The following is an 18,603-nucleotide window of genomic DNA, read 5'->3' on the forward strand; positions in this document are numbered from 1 at the left end:
GGCTTTAAAAAAAAAAAAAAATGCTTGGATATTTCTTTCTCCCCTCAGAACTGCAGCCTGGCAGTTTTATCACTGAAATATGCTACCGTTTTTTCTTTTCTAAGTTTATCAAAACAAATAAGTAAACAATAAGCATATTAGGACCAAAGTTCTGATGATCACAATTTTCAGTGAGAATAGAATACTGACTACTGAAGGAATAATTATTGTATGCAGGCTCTAGTTGTGCATTTCTTTAATTTTGCATTTTTATAGTATTTTATCAGTTTCCTGCATCACCCTGTCCAATGATTTAAAGACACAGAATTAAAGTTTTCTTTAAATAAAGAACCTAAAGACTAAATACTGTATGTTCATAGTGAGTTTAGGAGTAGAATAAAGAGCTGATTATTGGGTTCCAAGAGCAATGGAAGGCAGTGGCTGACAGTCTTAGCACACATCTTGTTTATTAAGGAGACACAAAGCAACTGAAACTGAAAGGAAACAACTGAAAAATGTATGAATTAACCTGGCTGCTTGAAAATATTGATTTGACTTCATGGACCCCCCTGAAAAAAATAATCAGACCATACTTTGAGAATTGCTGATTTAGATCAAATGTTCTTGAGTGTATAGGAGCTCACTTTATGCATTCATGCTGCTTATTACGAAGGCTTTGTTTTCAAGAGACTTCTTTCTATCAGTTTATTAATATATGTGATGTCATGGTTTCCAAGTCTTGAAAAATCTAAATTCAAATTCTAAATTCAATTCAGTGATGAATCTTTTTGGACAATATTCAGTTGTTCATTATCAATTTGACCTAAGTTCAAAGATTGTTTGGAAGATAATATGGGTGGAAAAAAACTTGCCTTTTCATGAACTCCTTGAGGGAAAGGTAGGAGACAAATTATTAAATAAACAAATACAATGAATTTTTTGTAATTGTAACTGTGATTTCATTTCAGCTGATGTAGCTCAGCAGTTTCAGTATGCCGTGCGAGTCATTGGAAGCAACTTTGCCCCTACAGTTGAGAGAGATGAATTTCTTGTGGCAGAAAAAATTAAAAAAGAATGTAAGTTTATTTTGAATTTGCTTTTTAATGGTGTTTAGATTTATTTTCGATAAAGTTCGTACTACTACTAAATTGTACTTAATTAGATTCACTTTATTACTTATCAGTGCTATATTATTACTCCAGTAATTTTTATAAAACATAAGTAAAATTTAGTGTATGTTCATATGAATTTAAACATATCACTGTTAGCTGAAATTAATACAGAGAAGACCTGTATTAGAAGAAGAAGACAGGATTGATTTACAGGAGCAACTGCAACCTTCCCTCCTGGCTTCCCCATTGACTTCATGGGAGGTGAAGGGAGCCTTCATGGGAGGGAGCCAGCAAGGAAGGTGACAAATGGCAATCATGTAACCTCATCTTACTGCAACATTGAAATTGCATGATCACATAACTGCAGGTTCACGTCCAAAGCTGTAACTTCATGAATTGGTTACCCTCATTCAGTGGCATCATAATTTTGAACAGTTGTTGAACAAGTGGTCGTATTTTGACTACTTGTGTTGCAAGCAGTTATCTTTCCTCCCCATGGCTCCCCCTTTAAGAACATAAAACAATTTTAAGGTATCTTTACTCAGAAGTTTAAGACCTCAAATATAGAGGTTTTTTCTTTTTCCTTCTCCTTCTCCTTCTCCTTTTCCTTTTCCTTCTCTCCCTCTCCCTCTCCCTCTCCCTCTCCCTCTCCTCTCCCTCTCCCTCTCTCTCTCTCTCTCTCCCTCTCCCTCTCCCTCCTCCTCCTCCTCTTTCTTTTTCTCTTTCTCTTTCTCTTTCAAGTTCCCATTTCCTTTATAGATTGCTGATGCAGGAAATTTTCTGCTGTGGTCATCCAGTTATTTCACAAAGATGGAGGTTGCCAAAATACTGTACAAGCACTTTGGAAGGGTAGCTTTTGGCTATTATGCACTTACTGGTTGTGGGAAGTGAAGTAGGGAGCAATGATCCTCTTTCATCCTATATAGTCTACTGTTTTCTCTGCAGAATAATAAGGCAAACCATTTTTTAATTGCAAATGTGTATAGAAAAAATGCTGTGTAAAAAGCAGGTTGGACAGTTTTGTCTTTGCAGCAGGAAATAGGGATTTTGCCCCTTCATTCCTTCCATGGACAAGACAAGAAGTTTAAGGGGAAGAGGTTACCTTTTTGACAGCTTTGCCGTCTTATGACATCCACCTTATGTCTTTGAGCGAAGATGATCTGATCTTCCAGATGCATTGTGTATAATCCTGAACACAAACTTTAACATCGATTAATTTTATAAATCAGAAGGAGTAGAATAGTTTAAAATATCATTTTCTCGATTATTTTGTGAGTAACTGAAATGTTGTCTTTTTATTTTTGCAGTAAGTGTTTCTGACCATAATTTATATTGGCCCACATAGAGTATTTAATAGAAATTTTTAAAAATGCATATTCCAAGGATAAGATTGTTTTATTGGAGACAATTACTTGATGCTTGGGTTACTTTTGATCTATGTATCTATCAGTCTGTTTATTAATCTATCAAACAAATCTCATCTATCTCACAAATGTGACTCTGGGTGGTGTTCAATAAAACATAGCTTGTAAACTATGACTCTTGTATGGCATCAAATTGTGCTTGATTTATATAGCTAGTATCTGTTCTTATAACCATATAGATAGGTAAACAATTCAAAATTTTCAGAAAAAGAAAAACCAAGCATTACATGGGTATATAGTATTCATAATTGTATAATTTAGAACCATTCCCTCACTTTAAGCCCTGGCATGGAAATATTTTTGGATTTATCTTGAGCAATGTCAGATGAATGTGTTGGAATTAGGAGGAGTGTATTCACAGTGACTTTTAATCTTGGCGAAGAAGCAATGTCTGCATTTCCATTTTGGAAATCTATATTTTTGGAAATCTGATTCTTCAAATCAGTACCACAGAGGATACAATAGGGCAGCGTTACCCAGCCTTTCTGTGATGGCGGCCTGTTGCGAGGAGGGATGGTTTTGTGTGAGGGGCTGGCGTGCACGCATGCACAGCTCCATTTGTGTGAGCATTCGCTGCTCTTGTGAGGGGGGCTGCACGTGCACGCATGTTCACCTACTGCTGGTGCGGCCCAGTTCCGAATGGGTTGTGGCCCAGGAGTCGGCTGTGGTCCAGGAGTTGGGGACCCGTGCTATAGAGGCAAGTAAAACCTAATGTAACAAGGATTTGTGTTTTCCCATTCATTTACACATTATCTTACATTTTTATATAAGCGAGGCAGCTCTTGTGAAGAAATAATCATCTTTATGCAGAAAAACCTTTTCCTAGCCCTTAGATCAGTGGTGGGTTTCACTTACCTTTGCTCCCAGTTCGCTCGCACAAACCGGTAGCTTCTGTGCATGCGCAGAGCATATTTGATGACATCCAGGTGGGTGGGCGGAGGCTCCTGCCACAACTCCTACTGGTTCGCCCGAACTGGGGTGAACCGTTAGCAACCCATCACTGCCTTAGATCACTTATATAATATTAAGTAAAAGATTGTTGTATGTGAAGAATGAATAGATGGATGAATTTGCATCTTAATACAACTTAATACAAAATGTAGATTTTCTACATATAAACAATATTGAGATTAAAAAAAAACAAATTATGATGTAATAGGAATTGTTGGAGGCCAACTTTGTAATATAATCCAGCAGAAATCTATGTAGCAATAAAATACCCAATAGCAATGTCATTTGCCTTCAAAGAGCTTCTTGTATCAACACTGAGTAAAACATGATTTGCTTCCCAAACTGCCCCTAAAATGCCTTTCTCTATTACAGTTGTGCGCCAAGGAAGAGAAGAACATGCTGCTGTATTTTCAGAGCTCTACAGAAAACTTTACTCACAGGTAAAGGAACAAACTTTCTACCTAGGGCAATGTTGGCGAACCTTTTTGGCACCAAGTGCGGAAACAGGAACGCGCATACATACACCCGTGTGCCGGAAACCGGATGAGCAGCTATGATTGCTCTTGGACCTGGTCTTCCAGTTTCTGGCATGCATGCACGTGTGAAGACCAGCTGGCCAGTGCGCATGCGCACACCAGAAACCAGAAGATCATCTTACCGGTGCATGTATGTGCACCGGGCGGCTGCTCTTCCAGTTTCTGGCGCTCCTGGGTGTCTGAAACCAGCTGCCCGGTGCACCGGAACCCGGAAAAGCAATGGGGGGTGGCTCGCATTCCTGAAGACATGTCTCTGCATGCCATTTCCAGCACGTGTGCCATAGGTACACCAACACGGACCTAGGGTGTGCAAAAAGTTTACAAAACCATTAGCAAAATGAAGCACTTCTCTTGAAGCTTTAAAGCAGCCTGGCTTCTAAAAGGATTCACATTCCCTTTTGCTGTTGCAGAACAGAAGTGTTGTTTGTGGAAGCATATATAGACAACTCTGGGAATTTTGTGAAGGCCCCTTTGGCCCCTTTGACTCCTTTTGACAAGAGAGGAATAGGTAATCTTTGAGTTAGGTCCATTTGTTCAGTCACCATTCAAAGTTATGGTATTGCTGAACGCATGAGATTTACGATCAGTCCTCAAAGTTCTGGCTGTTGCAGCAACTCTGGCAGTCACACCATCAATATTTGGGCACTTGGCACCTGACTTACATTTACAACCAGTTGCAACATCCCATGTTCTTATTCTCTACCCTTGCACGAACTGCTTCTGCTTCAATTCCTCCATCCACCTATCTGCACCCCCCCGCCTCTTCCCCCTTTAGGCCACCCTTTACTCTGCCACCTACTCTTGCTGCCACTGCCACTTCAGCACAGCAGAGCTTCCAGAGCTGGGCTACCTAGGAAGAAGGTAATGGGACGTAGAGGAGACAGGATGGCAGGGCAGGTATATGGAGACTTCCAACTTCCACTGATGGCACAAGAAGCAGTAGCCCATTGAGCTTCCTTTAGCAGATGAGGCTTCGCTACCGTGCTGCACTCACTGGCACTGTGTCCTTGTTTAGCACCTGAATCCTTGGTAAGCAGTGGAAGGAGGAAGACAGTGAAGGTCAGTGGTAGGAGTAGGTGGTAGAATGCATGGTAGCCAAAGGGCTGAGATGGGGAGGGGGGGAGGGAGATAGATTCAAAACTACTGATGGAGAGATTCAAAACTACATCAGTTTGGGCAGGGTAGGAGTGGCATGAGGACCTTGCCCAAAGATTATGTGGTTCTTGCCTAATGACTGCCAAACTGCCATTACTGCTAGGTGGTGTAGTTACATGATGTTTTGCTTAATGACCACTTTGCTTAACAATGGAAACTACAGTCCCAATTAGGATTGTAGTCCAAGAACTACTTGTACATCATTTGTACTAATGTCATTGCTTTACAAAACCTTGTTCCCTGCAATACCAGTTGGATCATAGCTTTTATGGAAATGTATTGTGTTCCCTTATGTTCTATAATACTGTAATGAAATCTTCTTGTTATGAAAATAAAATGAATAGCAATTATTTTAGTTTCCCAAAATGACTTTTTATGGAAAGGTCTTAGATTGTCAAGGTATATTTTGCTTTTTTTATGTTACACTTATCTTCCTGCTCTATTTTTAAGTTAATGTATATTGATTAATTGATCATACATTCCTTCAGTCCCTTAAATAATGTTGGCTTTATTTTAATTCTTTTTTGGTACATTATGTCTAGGATTCCTTAAACATACTTTACATGATAATTCACAATATATTAATTTTATGCAACTAAACCCATATATGCAAATTAATTATTCTTTGGCATGGTTGAGTTCTTTCTTTCACTAGAGGAGACTGCTAAAAGATTTTGAGATTCTGAAAATAGTTAAAAGGCTGCTTAATGCAATTGCTCCTGAGCAGCTAATGACTCAAAGAGAAGTATCAGTCTTTTCTTTAGTTTTTTAATTTTCATAATTTATCTTGCAGAATCAAATCATTTGAACAAACCTTAAAGAAACTTGGGATATCCTGGCAAGGACATGCCTTATTTTAGTAGGAATCCTCCATTACTGATGCTTGATATCAGTTTTTCTTTGTGTGGCTATGATAGGTCGTTCATTGAAACAGTTTGGTCCACACGGTCTATCCATTTGGCTTTACTAGCATCATAGCATCATCCAATGTGGGGAAGTAGATGGTGGAAATGAAATAATTTGAAGCCAATGCCTTGTGTAAACACAAAGAAACAAAGGGGCTTGTGGGCAATTGCTGATATTCTAAAGTATGTGTGTGTGTGTGTGTGTGTGTGTGTGTATGTATGCATGTGTGCACATGCATATGTACACATATATAGATAAAATTATTGTGACAATAGATTTGTGTGTAATTGATTTATTCTCTTTGAAGCTGGCTGAGTGATTGGCTGCTGCTGAGGAACTTAAGGCTCAGTTTTGCAGAAGTGAACAATAGCTAGTTAGACATCTTGGAATTTGGGATTACCTATTTCTGCTATTTTGAAATCAAAAGGCAGACAATACTTGCTTTACTCTGAATAAGTAATACTTTTATATTTTGAAGTCAGGTTGTCATAACTAATTGTTGCCTCTTATCATAGGGCGTTTTGAAAAACAGATGGTCAATCCTCTACCTCCTGCTTAGTCTCAGCGAAGATCCGCGTAAGCAGTCAAACAAGGCAAATAGCATTTTTAATCTTGTTTATTACATATGTATGTATGTGTTTATGTAGATGTTAACTTTTAAAATCAAACTTTTTGTTTATAAAATTTAACATTGAATTTTCTTACAGATTTGAATTTCATTGATTTGCCATTTTTATTAGCTAAATGACAAGCTAGTCAGTTTCAAATGATTAAGAACATTAAAATGTTTTTAAATGACTGGTTAAATCATTTAATATATTCTTCTGCTGCCTAAAAACTTCACTGAAATTAATAGCAAGTAATACTCTGAACATGTCATATTTGGTGTGCCACTGCAAAAAAAAAAGGCTCTTTTTCATTACAAGAAATCTTGTGCCTAATAGGCCTGGTAGCTAGCAAAACACATCAATTGATCTCTCTAATTTAGCAAATAAATATACGAGGAACAAAAATGTGTTTGATATTTCTACTGTCTACTGTATAGAATAGATATTTAGTCAGTTTTCATTGAGGTGAATTCATGTATTGAATGTAATGATAATATCCAGGGAAAAATTGGATTTGGCTCTAGAAATGTTTTATTACCGTTGACTTATTTTAGATGTGTAGTTAATAAAAACAAATAACAGCCATGTTTCTGGCTGCCAGATGTAATTTCTTAAACAATTTCAAGGTCAGAATATCAAATTTTCTTCGGTGAGAAATACCTCTATTCTGACTTGTTGACATATTTCATCATTGTCTGCATGAGATTTTTTTAAGAAGCTGTAACATTCAAACTATTTCAGTTTTGTTATTGGTTGTATTGGGTGGTTGCTGAAAATCCACTTTCATGTGAAAAAGCTGGCATTCTCTGAAATTTAATTCAAAAAGTCCAGAGATATGTTTTCTTTTCTTTTTGTTTTACATTTGGCGTTAGAAAGAGCTGCAATAATGTTTTTTTTTTAAAAAAATTTACTGATAGGATAATAGAGATCCAGTCTGGTGTATTGGTTAAGGTGCTGGCCTACAAACTAGGAGACTATGAATTCTAGTCCTGCCTTAGTCATGAAAGCCAGCTGGGGAACCTTGGGCCAGTCAATCTCTCTCAGCCCAACGCACCTCACTGAGAAGTTATGGGGAAAATAGGAAGAGGAAGGAGTATTGTGATATTTGCTGTCTTAAGTTACTTATAAAGTAATAAAGGTGTGATGAAAATCTAATAAATCAAAAAAATAATGTTTAGCTAATAAGATAAAACATAGTATGTTTTTAGATTATGGGGTCATTCATGGCTCATCTTTACCATTGGTGTTCTGCAGAATAGTTTAAGAAACACTGATTTGGATGATGCTTTGGACTAGATTACTGTGTGAGGTATCCTTAAAATGTGGGCCTTTTTTCCCCCAAGGTTTCAAATTTTGCTACCCTCTTTGCTCAAGCTCTACCACGGGATGCTCACTCAACTCCTTACTACTATGCTAGACCTCAGAGCCTTCCTCTGAATTATCAAGACCGGAATGTCCAGCCTGGCAGTATGGGAAGCAGTGGGATCAGTAGTATAGGGATATATGCCCCAAATGGACCAACGCCAGCTCCACCAACATTTCTTCCAGGGTAAAGGAAATGTGTTCATCTTGTTTTGTTTATTGTTTTATTTAATTCAGTTTTGGCATTGCCTGACTCCATAGTGACTCTGGAATCACAGTGTTTCAAATATGACTCTCAGGCTCACAATATGAAAAAAAAAAACAATAGAGTTCTTAGTGCTTTCTGAGCTTGGTTATTTGCTTGCAGACGTTTTATTACCAGACTAGATAAAATCTTGTCTACCGTGTTTTCCCGAAAATAAGACCCTGTCTTATATTTTTTTGAACCCCGAAATAAGCGCTTGGCCTTATTTTTGGGGAGGTCTCATTATTTTGGGGCGCATGGAGCAAGATGGAGCTCCTCTTGCCATCTTATCTGATTTCCAGGTCTGCGTTTAAATATTTTTGGGGAGGGCTTATTTTCCGGGGGAGGCTTATTTTAGCGCATGCGCTCAAAAGCCCGATTGGGCTTATTACCAGGGGATGTCTTATTTTCTGGGAAACAGGGTAGGAGGGAGTGGGGTTTGCTCACTCTTTATTTAAAATAGCTTGCCCTATCAGTGTTGGAAATTCTTGATTAGTTTCTTGATTAGGCTGTTGTTTACTGTTTGTTCATTTGATTGTTTGTCTAGTGTGAATCCAGTGGTTAATCTCTGCTTATCTTGATCTTCTACTCTTTTTGTTTCTGTTTTAGCTTTAAAAAGCTAAAGCTTTTACTAATCTCCTGAGAGTGGGATTTTCAGCCCTGAGCAGAGGTACTCATGCCCAGCCTGCACTGGCCTCTCCTCCCCCACTAAGGACCCTGTACTCCTTACCTTATTGCACTGCCTTCCTGCTCAGGAGCTGATATTCCTCCTGGCTGAAATTCAAACAGGAATTTTCAGCGCTGAGCACAAGACCTCCCAGAACCTCCCCCACCTGCCTGAGGCACCCTGTACTCCTTACCTTACTGCTCTGGGGCTGAAAATCCTACTTAGATTTCAGCTCCCTTTCAGCTCCCTCTCATCTCTGGGTGCTGGCTGAAAGAGCTGCCAGCTGAAGAATTTCAGCTCTGTTCATGAAGGAGAGTTGAAATCATTCAGCGGGTTGCAGGAACAGCAGTTGGGCTGTTGGCGGTGGCAGCAACCTTTCTTGCCGACTTCCTCATTCACTTTCTGGAGAAGCCAGCAAGATTGCAAATGGTGATCTCATGGCCGCCGGGCATTTGGCAACCAGACTGAAATGTGAACAGATTGTGAAGCACTCAGATCAAGATCACCTGACTGTGGGGTGTCTGTGTGACATTTTGGGACCCTTTCTGTTATTTCAAAGCATCTTTAAGTGAACAATCATAAGTTGAGGACTTACCTGTATGTAGTTTATTATTGAGGTACTTCTTAAGCTTTAGAGCAGGTGCGTCAAACTTGTGTTGTCATGTTGTCATCACATGATGTATTGCAACTTTTTCCCCCTTCGCTAAATCAGGCATGGGTATGGCCAGTACATGATGCATCTGGCCCGCGGGCTGCAAGTTTGACAGCCCTGCTCTAGAAAAAGAATTTATTATAATTAATTATTTCAGATTAGGGTTTTTTTTGCTGTATTTTAAATTGCTGTGGACTGTGTATGAGGATTTCAGGAATTATTTTAATATGCAGTCTATATTGTTAAGTGCTTAGAATGATTCCATGGTAGTAATGTACAAAATCTTGTGTTTCAGTATATTATCTTAAAATATATTTGTTGGCCTTAATGAGGCTTATTGTTAAATGCATTTTAAGTTTCAAAGCCTAAGAGCGGGATTTAGAAACAGACAAAAATTTGCAGTATTTTGTTAATATATCTCTTCAGTTTGATACATTTAATACACTACTTACTATGGTAAGTGGTATGGTAATTATAGATCTCATTTAATTTCTGAGTCGCTTAACAACTGCAATTACAATGGTATTGAAAAATAATTTGGAAGCAGACCTTGCCTTTATGACTCTCTTGTCTCTAAAACAAAGAAAAGCTGAAGTAAGATCATAAGCACAATCACAGGTTCACTTAGCAACCACTTCACCTAACAACCATGTTGCTGGTCCCAGTTGTGGTTGATAAATGAGGACTACTTGTACTTAGCTGATTTCTTAGTCTGAGAACCTGAGAATTTCTCAGTCTGTTCCCCATGATAGTTTAGCAACCTGACCTTGAATATAGCTAATAAAAGACAAGTGTCCCAGGTATGGTGACTATTTCTCATCTGCACCATATACAAACTTTTGGGTAAGAGACATTCCCATTGCTAAGAATAGGCTTTCTTGTAGGATTGAAATAAAATATCAATGTAGTTTTTTAATTTACTAAAATACTAGAGGAGATCTACTAGAAATTATTTTATTATTTATCAAATTTCTGCACTGTCCATAAATGGCTTTTGGTGGCTTACAAAAAAAAAAACCCATATAGCCATAAAAAAGAGTCAAGTAATCATTGAAACAAAGCTTTGAAGCTCGCGTTGGCAGGTCTAAATTTAATAAGTCGATGTGGAAGATAGTTTCTCTCAGAAGGCATTTGAAATGTCAGTCTTTAATGCCCCATTAAAGAACATTGTTTTGTTATATAACTTTTTTGGCAGCAAACAACTGAAGGGATGACAATATGTTTCTTCTGTACTGTATTTAATATACTAGACAAGATGTCTGCAGAACATTAAAGATGTTTGACACTTCCTCTTATACTATAGAGCTATACAGCTAGGAGTTATATATGAAGGAAACACATGAGAAACCCTTTGCTTTTATAGTGATGGTAATTTGTATGTATTTGTATATTTATTTATTTTTATCTATTTTCTGTCTGCAAAGCTTGAATTAGGCTTAGCTGGAACATCATTGGACAGTCATGGAAAAGTAAAAATATTTGGAACATTTTGTATATTTTATTGCCATTTTATCATTATTATATTAATATCTAGGGTTTCTTTTCTTAGACAATCCTATCAACGTGCGGGAGTAGGAGATTGTCTCCGACAACAGCTGGGGACACGGCTTGCTTGGACGTTAACTGCAGGCCAGCCTACATTACAGAATTCTACCTCAAAAGGCCTTTCAACCACAGTTTCACGTAATCAGCCAAGATCAAGGCGGGAGGGTGACATAAGTGGTAAGAGAAATGTATTTCACTGACTTTGCAGTGTGTGTAAACTTTCAAAGTTGAAAGAACCTAAAAATCAATTATCAAATTGGAGGCTTCATTATTTTGTCCATATTAAAAACTTTAGTGTAAAGTTTTTAAAATATAATTATTTGGAAATAAGTTCTAGTGTGTTTATTAATTGCTTAGGTGCCACTGAATTATGTTTGCTCTTGGTGACTGTATGGAAAAATGCTAGTTAGTTAAATTGCTGCTCCCCTCTTGAAATGACTCCATATATAATTATAATAATAAAATGTAAAAAATAATAAGATGCAAGAAAACATAATACAGAGTGTGCAAGAGGCAGATTCAGCAATCAGAAAAGTCAAACCAGATGGGTTCACACTCTTCCTGATCCAATGTCTAGGGAAAAACCAGGTGGGATTGGAACCATCTGGATCTTGGGTGGGATTACTGTTCTAAAGGGCAAGTACAGTGAAAGAGAAGACATGAATCCTGGGTTCCATGAGAGGACATTGCTTAAGAGATAAGCTCTGGAACATACGAGTTTGTGGGATTTTACTGTATGGGTAGAGATAATCAGAGAGAGATAGTCCCACAAAATTCAGAGTTTGTGCTACGAAGAGCTTTAAATATGATATTTAAGGTATTGAGCTTTGAATTGTATCTCCAAGCCCACTGGTAACCTCAATGTTACAATGGGTGTATTGAGGTGCATCTGCAGCTGTCTGTGCATCATACATCCTGGACCAGTTGTAGCTTCCAGGGAATCTTGAAGGGCAGCCAAGTAGAATGAATTGCAGTAATCCAGACAAGGGTGACTAAGGCATGAGCGACTGTGTATCTGGTCTCCCAGACACACAATAGGCCCAGTAATATTTCAAATGCCCTCTGAGCCATGGCTGCCTTCTGATTTTCAAGCAGGAGTCATGAGTCTAGGAGGCTCCCAGATTCTGCATCAAGTCTTTCTGAAGAATGCTAGCTAGTCAGAACTAAATAATTTAGTAGGCCTCGAAATTCATTTGCCATTTGGTTGTGCTAGGATTGAGCATGAATCTGCTCCTTTCCATCTTGACCCCATAGTCTCCAGATACAGAATCATCATGGCTCTGTTAATGTGTATTCTTCCTTTCTTGAACCAGCAGAAAAATGTGTTGATATAATTTATGTTTCCCTGGAAGCTGAGCCCCAGTGGCCTTAAGTATCAAGTCTTCCAAGTGGGTCTGTCCGTACAGCCTGTATAGATTCTACAAACAGGTTTTTTTCCCTAGATTAAACAACCATTACTTGACAGGCTTCAGCAAATGTAGATGGTTACCTGGAATGGAAACGTTAGCCATATTTTAAATTGCATAAATGACATTATAATTTGTCTGAACACAGCTCTGAATGTAGCTCTGTTGGTCTTCTGGAACTCCAACTGATAGGAAGATGACTAAAACTGTCTGCCAGTCTATTATAATTGATATCAAAAAATAGTCCAACTGGTAACTCAGTGAAGTGGAGGAGGAATGTGAGGTGAAGTTTCTCATTGTCTTCCAGTCCTCTGACTTATCAATATGTAAGTTGATACTAACATTGTAAACTTCTTAATAGGCAAGTTTTATAGTACATTCCATTTTTCTTTTCATAAATATTTCTCATAAATCATCTTTATTTTCAGCTAACAAAGTTATGTCATCTGTGTATCTTCAATTGCTTGTATTTTAATCTCCAATTTTGATTCCTGCTGACATCTTTTCCAATCCTGCAAATTTATATTTATAATATAAATACATATTGCATAGTATATATATATATATATATATATATATATATATATATATATATATATATATATATATATATATATTTGTTTTCTGACCAAAGACCTACATACATACATACATACATACATACATACATACATACATATATATATATATATATATATATATATATATATATATATATATGTTTTTCTTCTAGCCAGGTTTTCCCTACGTAGCCAAGGTTTTTTTTTTTTTTTTTTTTTTTTTTTGTAGCTCCAGCTCAGTAGAATCACATCTACTCGGTTCTGGGCTTTTTTCTTTTTTAACACCTAGCAAGCTCTAACTGCTAGGTGGGAGACCTAAATAGATCCATTTCTAGCTCATTAGGTCTCTATTTAGGTCTCCCACCTAGCAGTTAGAGCTTGCTAGGTGTTAGAAAAGAAAAAAGCCCAGAACCGAGTAGATGTGATTCTACTGAGCTGGAGCGATATAGTGTGAAAAATACAGTAATTAATTGAAAAGAAATGTAGGTTGAAGACATTTTTGACACTTTCATTCCTTTCTTCAATTTCCCTTTTTTGGGGAAAGTATGTAGAGAAGATACTGGGAATCTAGCTGTACAGAATCCTAGAAGAAGGAATAATGTGAAGTCCTGTCAGTCAGAATTCAGGCCCAGTTAAGGGATAGAAATGTTGGATGCCACAGGATTCAGTGTTCTTCCCATATTGTAGATTACTTCTGATCCTTAAGCAATTAAATATCTTAAATTAAACAGAAGGGACCAACAGAGTTGGAAGGGACCTTGGAGGTCTTCTAGTCCAACTCTCTGCTTAGGCAGGAAACCCTACACCACTTCAGACAAATAGTTATCCAACATCTTCTTAAAAACTTCCAGTGTTGGAGCATTCACAACTTCTGAAGGCAAGTTGTTCCAGAGCTTAATTGTTCTGACCGTCAGGAAATTTCTTATTATATTATTATAATAATATATTATTCTATTATTTAACATTTGTATGAAGCCCCAGAGAGAGATAATTTTGATTACATTCAATTACACATTTCCACATCAGACTGAGCCTTCAATTGAAAACTTGAACTGGTATAGGCAGTCCTCAATTTATGACCACAATTGAGCCCAAAATTCCAGTTGCTAAGCAGGACAGTTATTAAATAAGTTGCACTACATTTTATGACCTTTTTGCCACAGTTGTTAAAAGAATCATTGCAATTGTTAAATGAATTATATGGTTGTGAAGTGAATGTGTCTTCTCCCATTGACTTTGCTTGTCAGAAACCAGCTGGGAAGGTTATAAATGGTGATCACATCATCCTGGGACAGTGCAACTACCAGTTGCCAAGAATCTAAATTTTGATCAGATGGCCATGAGGATGCTGCAACAGTCGTAAGATTGAAAACTGATCATGTCACTTTTTTCAATGCTGTTGTAACCCTCAAACTGTCACTAAATGAATGGTTATAAGTTGAGGACTATCTAAATTTGGAAGTTAAAAATCTGGATGAAGTGAAACAAACTCAGATGAAATTCTATCAATACCTTTTTACCAATAAGCATTGGGACAATCAGTAAAATTAATCCCAGTAGTTACTCTTTCTAGGATTATATTCCCCCAAAGGAGTAGGTGTAGGCTCACAACCTCTTGGATATGAACATGACTTGAAGGGGTCCTTTGCTCAGGTCTATAGTGCAGCAGTTGGAACCCTATGTGGAAACAACAGTTTATACTTTGATCACCATGTGGTCGGACTGTTGAAATGCACTGTACATTGTCCAAGTTTTGGAAATGATATAGAAGGTATAATTGATCTAGAGTCTAGACTGAGGTTTTGAGGTTGCTCACTGGTAATTTCTGGTGCCAATTCAAAATGTAGGTAATAAATGATAAAGCCCTATGCATTGTAACATCAATTTACATCAACCCACCGCCTTTCCAAAATGGATTTTGCAGTCCAATCTACAGTATATCTTAAGGTCTGATACGGGTCTCATCTCCATGGGAGGTATGAGATATCTGACTCTGACAGCCAGCTTTCTCTGTAATGACCCCCATGTTCTGCAGTATGCTTCCCCCGGACATAGGTGCCACATTTCGTCTCCTTGTATTTCGTGTGATAGTTAAAATATTTTTATTTCACTATGCCATTGGATTTGATTGTGGACATCCACTTTGGTATGTGAGTTTTGATCCATTTTAAACATATGTTGTTCTGTTAATTCTCCTTTGAGAATCCAGCAATTGGGGCAGTCAACAAATATTGCAAATAAGTAAATAATAAATTAACAAGCAGACTGAGTACAGCACTCTCACTAAAAGCTAGAATATAATAAAACATGCATAACTTTCTATATTGATCTTAATCTTCAATGACAAATACTTCTCAGGACAAAAAGTTACAGGAAAAAAAATAGAATATTTTTGTAAGATGGGGGTGGAAAACGTATGTTGGGAAATTACATTCCAATCCAGAATTATTTGAAAGGCAGCTGAAAAAACTGCCTTAGATAAATGAATGTAGGTATCGTGCAAAAGTTCATTTATTTCAGTAATGCAACTTAAAAGGTGAAACTAATGTATGAGATAGACTCATTACATGCAAAGCGAGATGATTATGGCTTACAGTTCATGAAAACCCCAGATTCACAATCTCAGAAAATTAGAATATTATATGAAATCAATAAAACAAGGATTGTACATAGAACGATATCGGACCTCTGAAAAGTATAAGCATGCATATGTACTCAGTACTTGGTTTGGGCCCCTTTTGCATCAATTACTGCTTCAATGCAGCATGGCATGGATGCTATCAGCCTGTGGCACTGCTGAGGTATTATGGAAGACCAGGATGCTTCAATAGCGGCCTTCAGCTCTTCTGCATTGTTCGGTCTCATGTCTCTCATCTTTCTCTCGGCAATGCCCCATAGATTCTCCATGGGGTTCAGGTCAGGTGAGTTTGCTGGCCAAGCACAGTAATCCCATGATCATTGAACCAGGTTTTGGTACTTTTGGCAATGTGGGCAGGTGCCAAGTCCTGCTGGAAAATGAAGTCAGCATCCCCATAAAGCTCGTCTGTGGAAGGAAGCATGAAGTGTTCCAAAATCACCTGGTAGACGGCTGCGTTGACCTTGGACTTAATGAAGCACAGTGGACCAACACCAGCAGATGACATAGCTCCCCAAATCAACACAGACTGTGGAAACTTCACACTGGACTTCAAGCATCTTGCACTGTGTGCCTCTCCATTCTTTCTCCAGACTCTGGGTCCTTGGTTTCCAAATGAGTTGCAAAAGTTGGTCTCATCAGAAAAGAGGACTTTGGACCACTGAGCAACAGACCAGTTCTTTTTTTCTTTAGCCCAGGTAAGACGCTTCTGACGTTGTTTGTTATTCAGGAGTGGCTTGACAAGAGGAATACGACATTTGAAGCCCATGTCCAGGATCTGTCTGTGTGTGGTGGCTCTTGATGCACTGACTCCAGCCTCAGTCCACTTCTTGTGAAAGTCCCCAACACTTTTGAATGGCCTTTTTCTGACAATCCTCTCCAAGTTGCGGTCATCCCTGCTGCTTGTGCACCTTTTTCTTCCACACTTTTCCCTTCCACATAACTTTCTATTAATGTGCTTTGATACAGCACTTTTGGAACATCCAACTTCTTTTGCAATTACCCTTTGAGGCTTTCCCTCCTTATGGAGGGTGTCAGTGATGGTTTTCTGCACAACTGTCAGGTCAGCAGTCTTTCACATGATTGTGATTCCTACTGAACCAGACTGAGAGACCATTTAAAGGCTCAGGAACCCTTTGCAGGTGTTATGGCTTAATTAGCTGATTAGAGTGGGACACTTTGAGCCTAGGATATTGAACCTTTTCACAATATTCTAATTTTCTGAGATTGTGAATTTGGGGTTTTCATGAGCTGTAGGCCATAATCATCAAATTTATGACAAATCAAGGCTTGAACTATCTCGCTTTGCATGTAATGAGTCTATCTCATACATTAGTTTCACCTTTTAAGTTGCATTACTGAAATAAATGAACTTTTGCACGATATTCTAATTTTTCGAGTTTCACCTGTATATAATCAGCTTCTTACTTGACTTGTTATAGCACTATAAGCCTGCTTTGGATTTAAATGAAAGAAAGAATAAGAACTATAAGTTATTACAATGACATAATTATATCGAAAGGTACAGGTAATACACAATCTATGACTGCAATGGAGCCTGCCCATTATAGTTGCAAGCGGTAATGGACATTAAGTGAGATGGCTTCACTTAATGACCTCCATCCTCTGTTATCTCTGATGTGGAGCACAGAGTGTCTTGGGTGGGGGAGGTCTTGGGAGGCATAGTGCAGGCCTGGGTCCACCTGCCATGGGCATACTCTATTCCCTTGCTCCCATGCTCCGTTTCTCACACATTAGGTCCCCACAGCCCTTGGGCCTACTTTAACCCCCAGGGTCCCCGCAGGTGTTTTCTCCCACACTGGATTCCAGCAGGGCTTGTGCCTCTTCCACCCCCACCCTCCGGTCACCCATTGCACACTTAGCTTTTAAAGGTCTCTGGAGCTCTGGAGGTTAGGGAAGCAAAATGGAGCAGTTTGTCCCTTGGCTACATGGTGCCCTTCCAGAAATGGCTGCCATTTTGGTGCAACCACGAGGAATTGTGGACACATTGAAAATGGCAGCTGCGGATCAGGAGTGAATGGCTTACTCTCCTTCCCCAAAGTAAGGTCTGGATATTTTCAAAAGGTAAGTGTGTGATGGATAATGGGTGGGCGATAAGCAGGCCTAAGACTGAATGGGGGAAACAGAGCTGGGGGGGGGACTGCTGCAGCCTCCCTGCAGTCAGGAAGGGCAAATGATTTTGGGGGTGCTGTAACAACTATAACTTTGAAAAATCATAAGTACCTTTGGGACGAGGCGTCTATAACTTCAAATGGTAGATAACTGACTGGTTTTAAGTGAAGATTACCTTTTGTGATATAAACAGTGTATTTTTCATTGGGAGCATACGCCATTTATAATGTAAACTGCACATTTGAAAGCTCAGGACTATGTTTCAAGAAAACATGCAGCTATAATTTTGTACAGCCAAGGGAGCCTTGTATTTGAATTGTGGGAAATTGCTTTTCATAGTAACATTTCCAGGAGCAGATTGTGATAAAGCAAGAAACTATACTAATCCAGGAAAAGTCAACATTCCCCTGAGAATTGTATAGGACCAAGGTGTAGATTCTATAGAAGAATAGCTAAATTTGCTAGTATATACACCTATCAGCAGGGGAGGAATGCTTGCAGAACATCCACAAAATGGCACGGACACAGTAAGGTTGCTTCTAAAATAGAAACAACTCTTCATAATCACCACTTTCAAGACTAGCGAGGAAAGGGTTTATTCTTAATCTCCCCCCCCCCCGCCCCGGTAGGATTTCTTTCATTGTTTGAAAACCTGTATTTATAATTTTCAGTAAAATAGTGAATCCTCCTCCTAAGGATATCATTTGATGATGTCATTAATTAGCTTT

General features: G+C 38.4%; 1 protein-coding gene across 2 annotated transcripts in view; it reads left to right on the forward strand.

Annotated features, from left to right (window-relative positions):
• Positions 1–18,603, forward strand: part of TUBGCP3 (tubulin gamma complex component 3) — a 65,821-nt gene that overhangs the window by 8,381 nt on the left and 38,837 nt on the right. For both annotated transcript variants that reach the window (XM_034418917.2, XM_034418925.3), the window contains exons 2-6: positions 948–1,055; positions 3,839–3,906; positions 6,579–6,656; positions 8,015–8,220; positions 11,146–11,318. In XM_034418917.2, the coding sequence (XP_034274808.2) occupies positions 948–1,055; positions 3,839–3,906; positions 6,579–6,656; positions 8,015–8,220; positions 11,146–11,318 (633 nt within the window). The remainder of the gene's footprint in view (positions 1–947; positions 1,056–3,838; positions 3,907–6,578; positions 6,657–8,014; positions 8,221–11,145; positions 11,319–18,603) is intronic.

The sequence above is a fragment of the Pantherophis guttatus genome, chromosome 5, assembly GCF_059756535.1.
Source record: "Pantherophis guttatus breed Tessera chromosome 5, ASM5975653v1, whole genome shotgun sequence".
NCBI lineage: Eukaryota > Metazoa > Chordata > Lepidosauria > Squamata > Colubridae > Pantherophis > Pantherophis guttatus.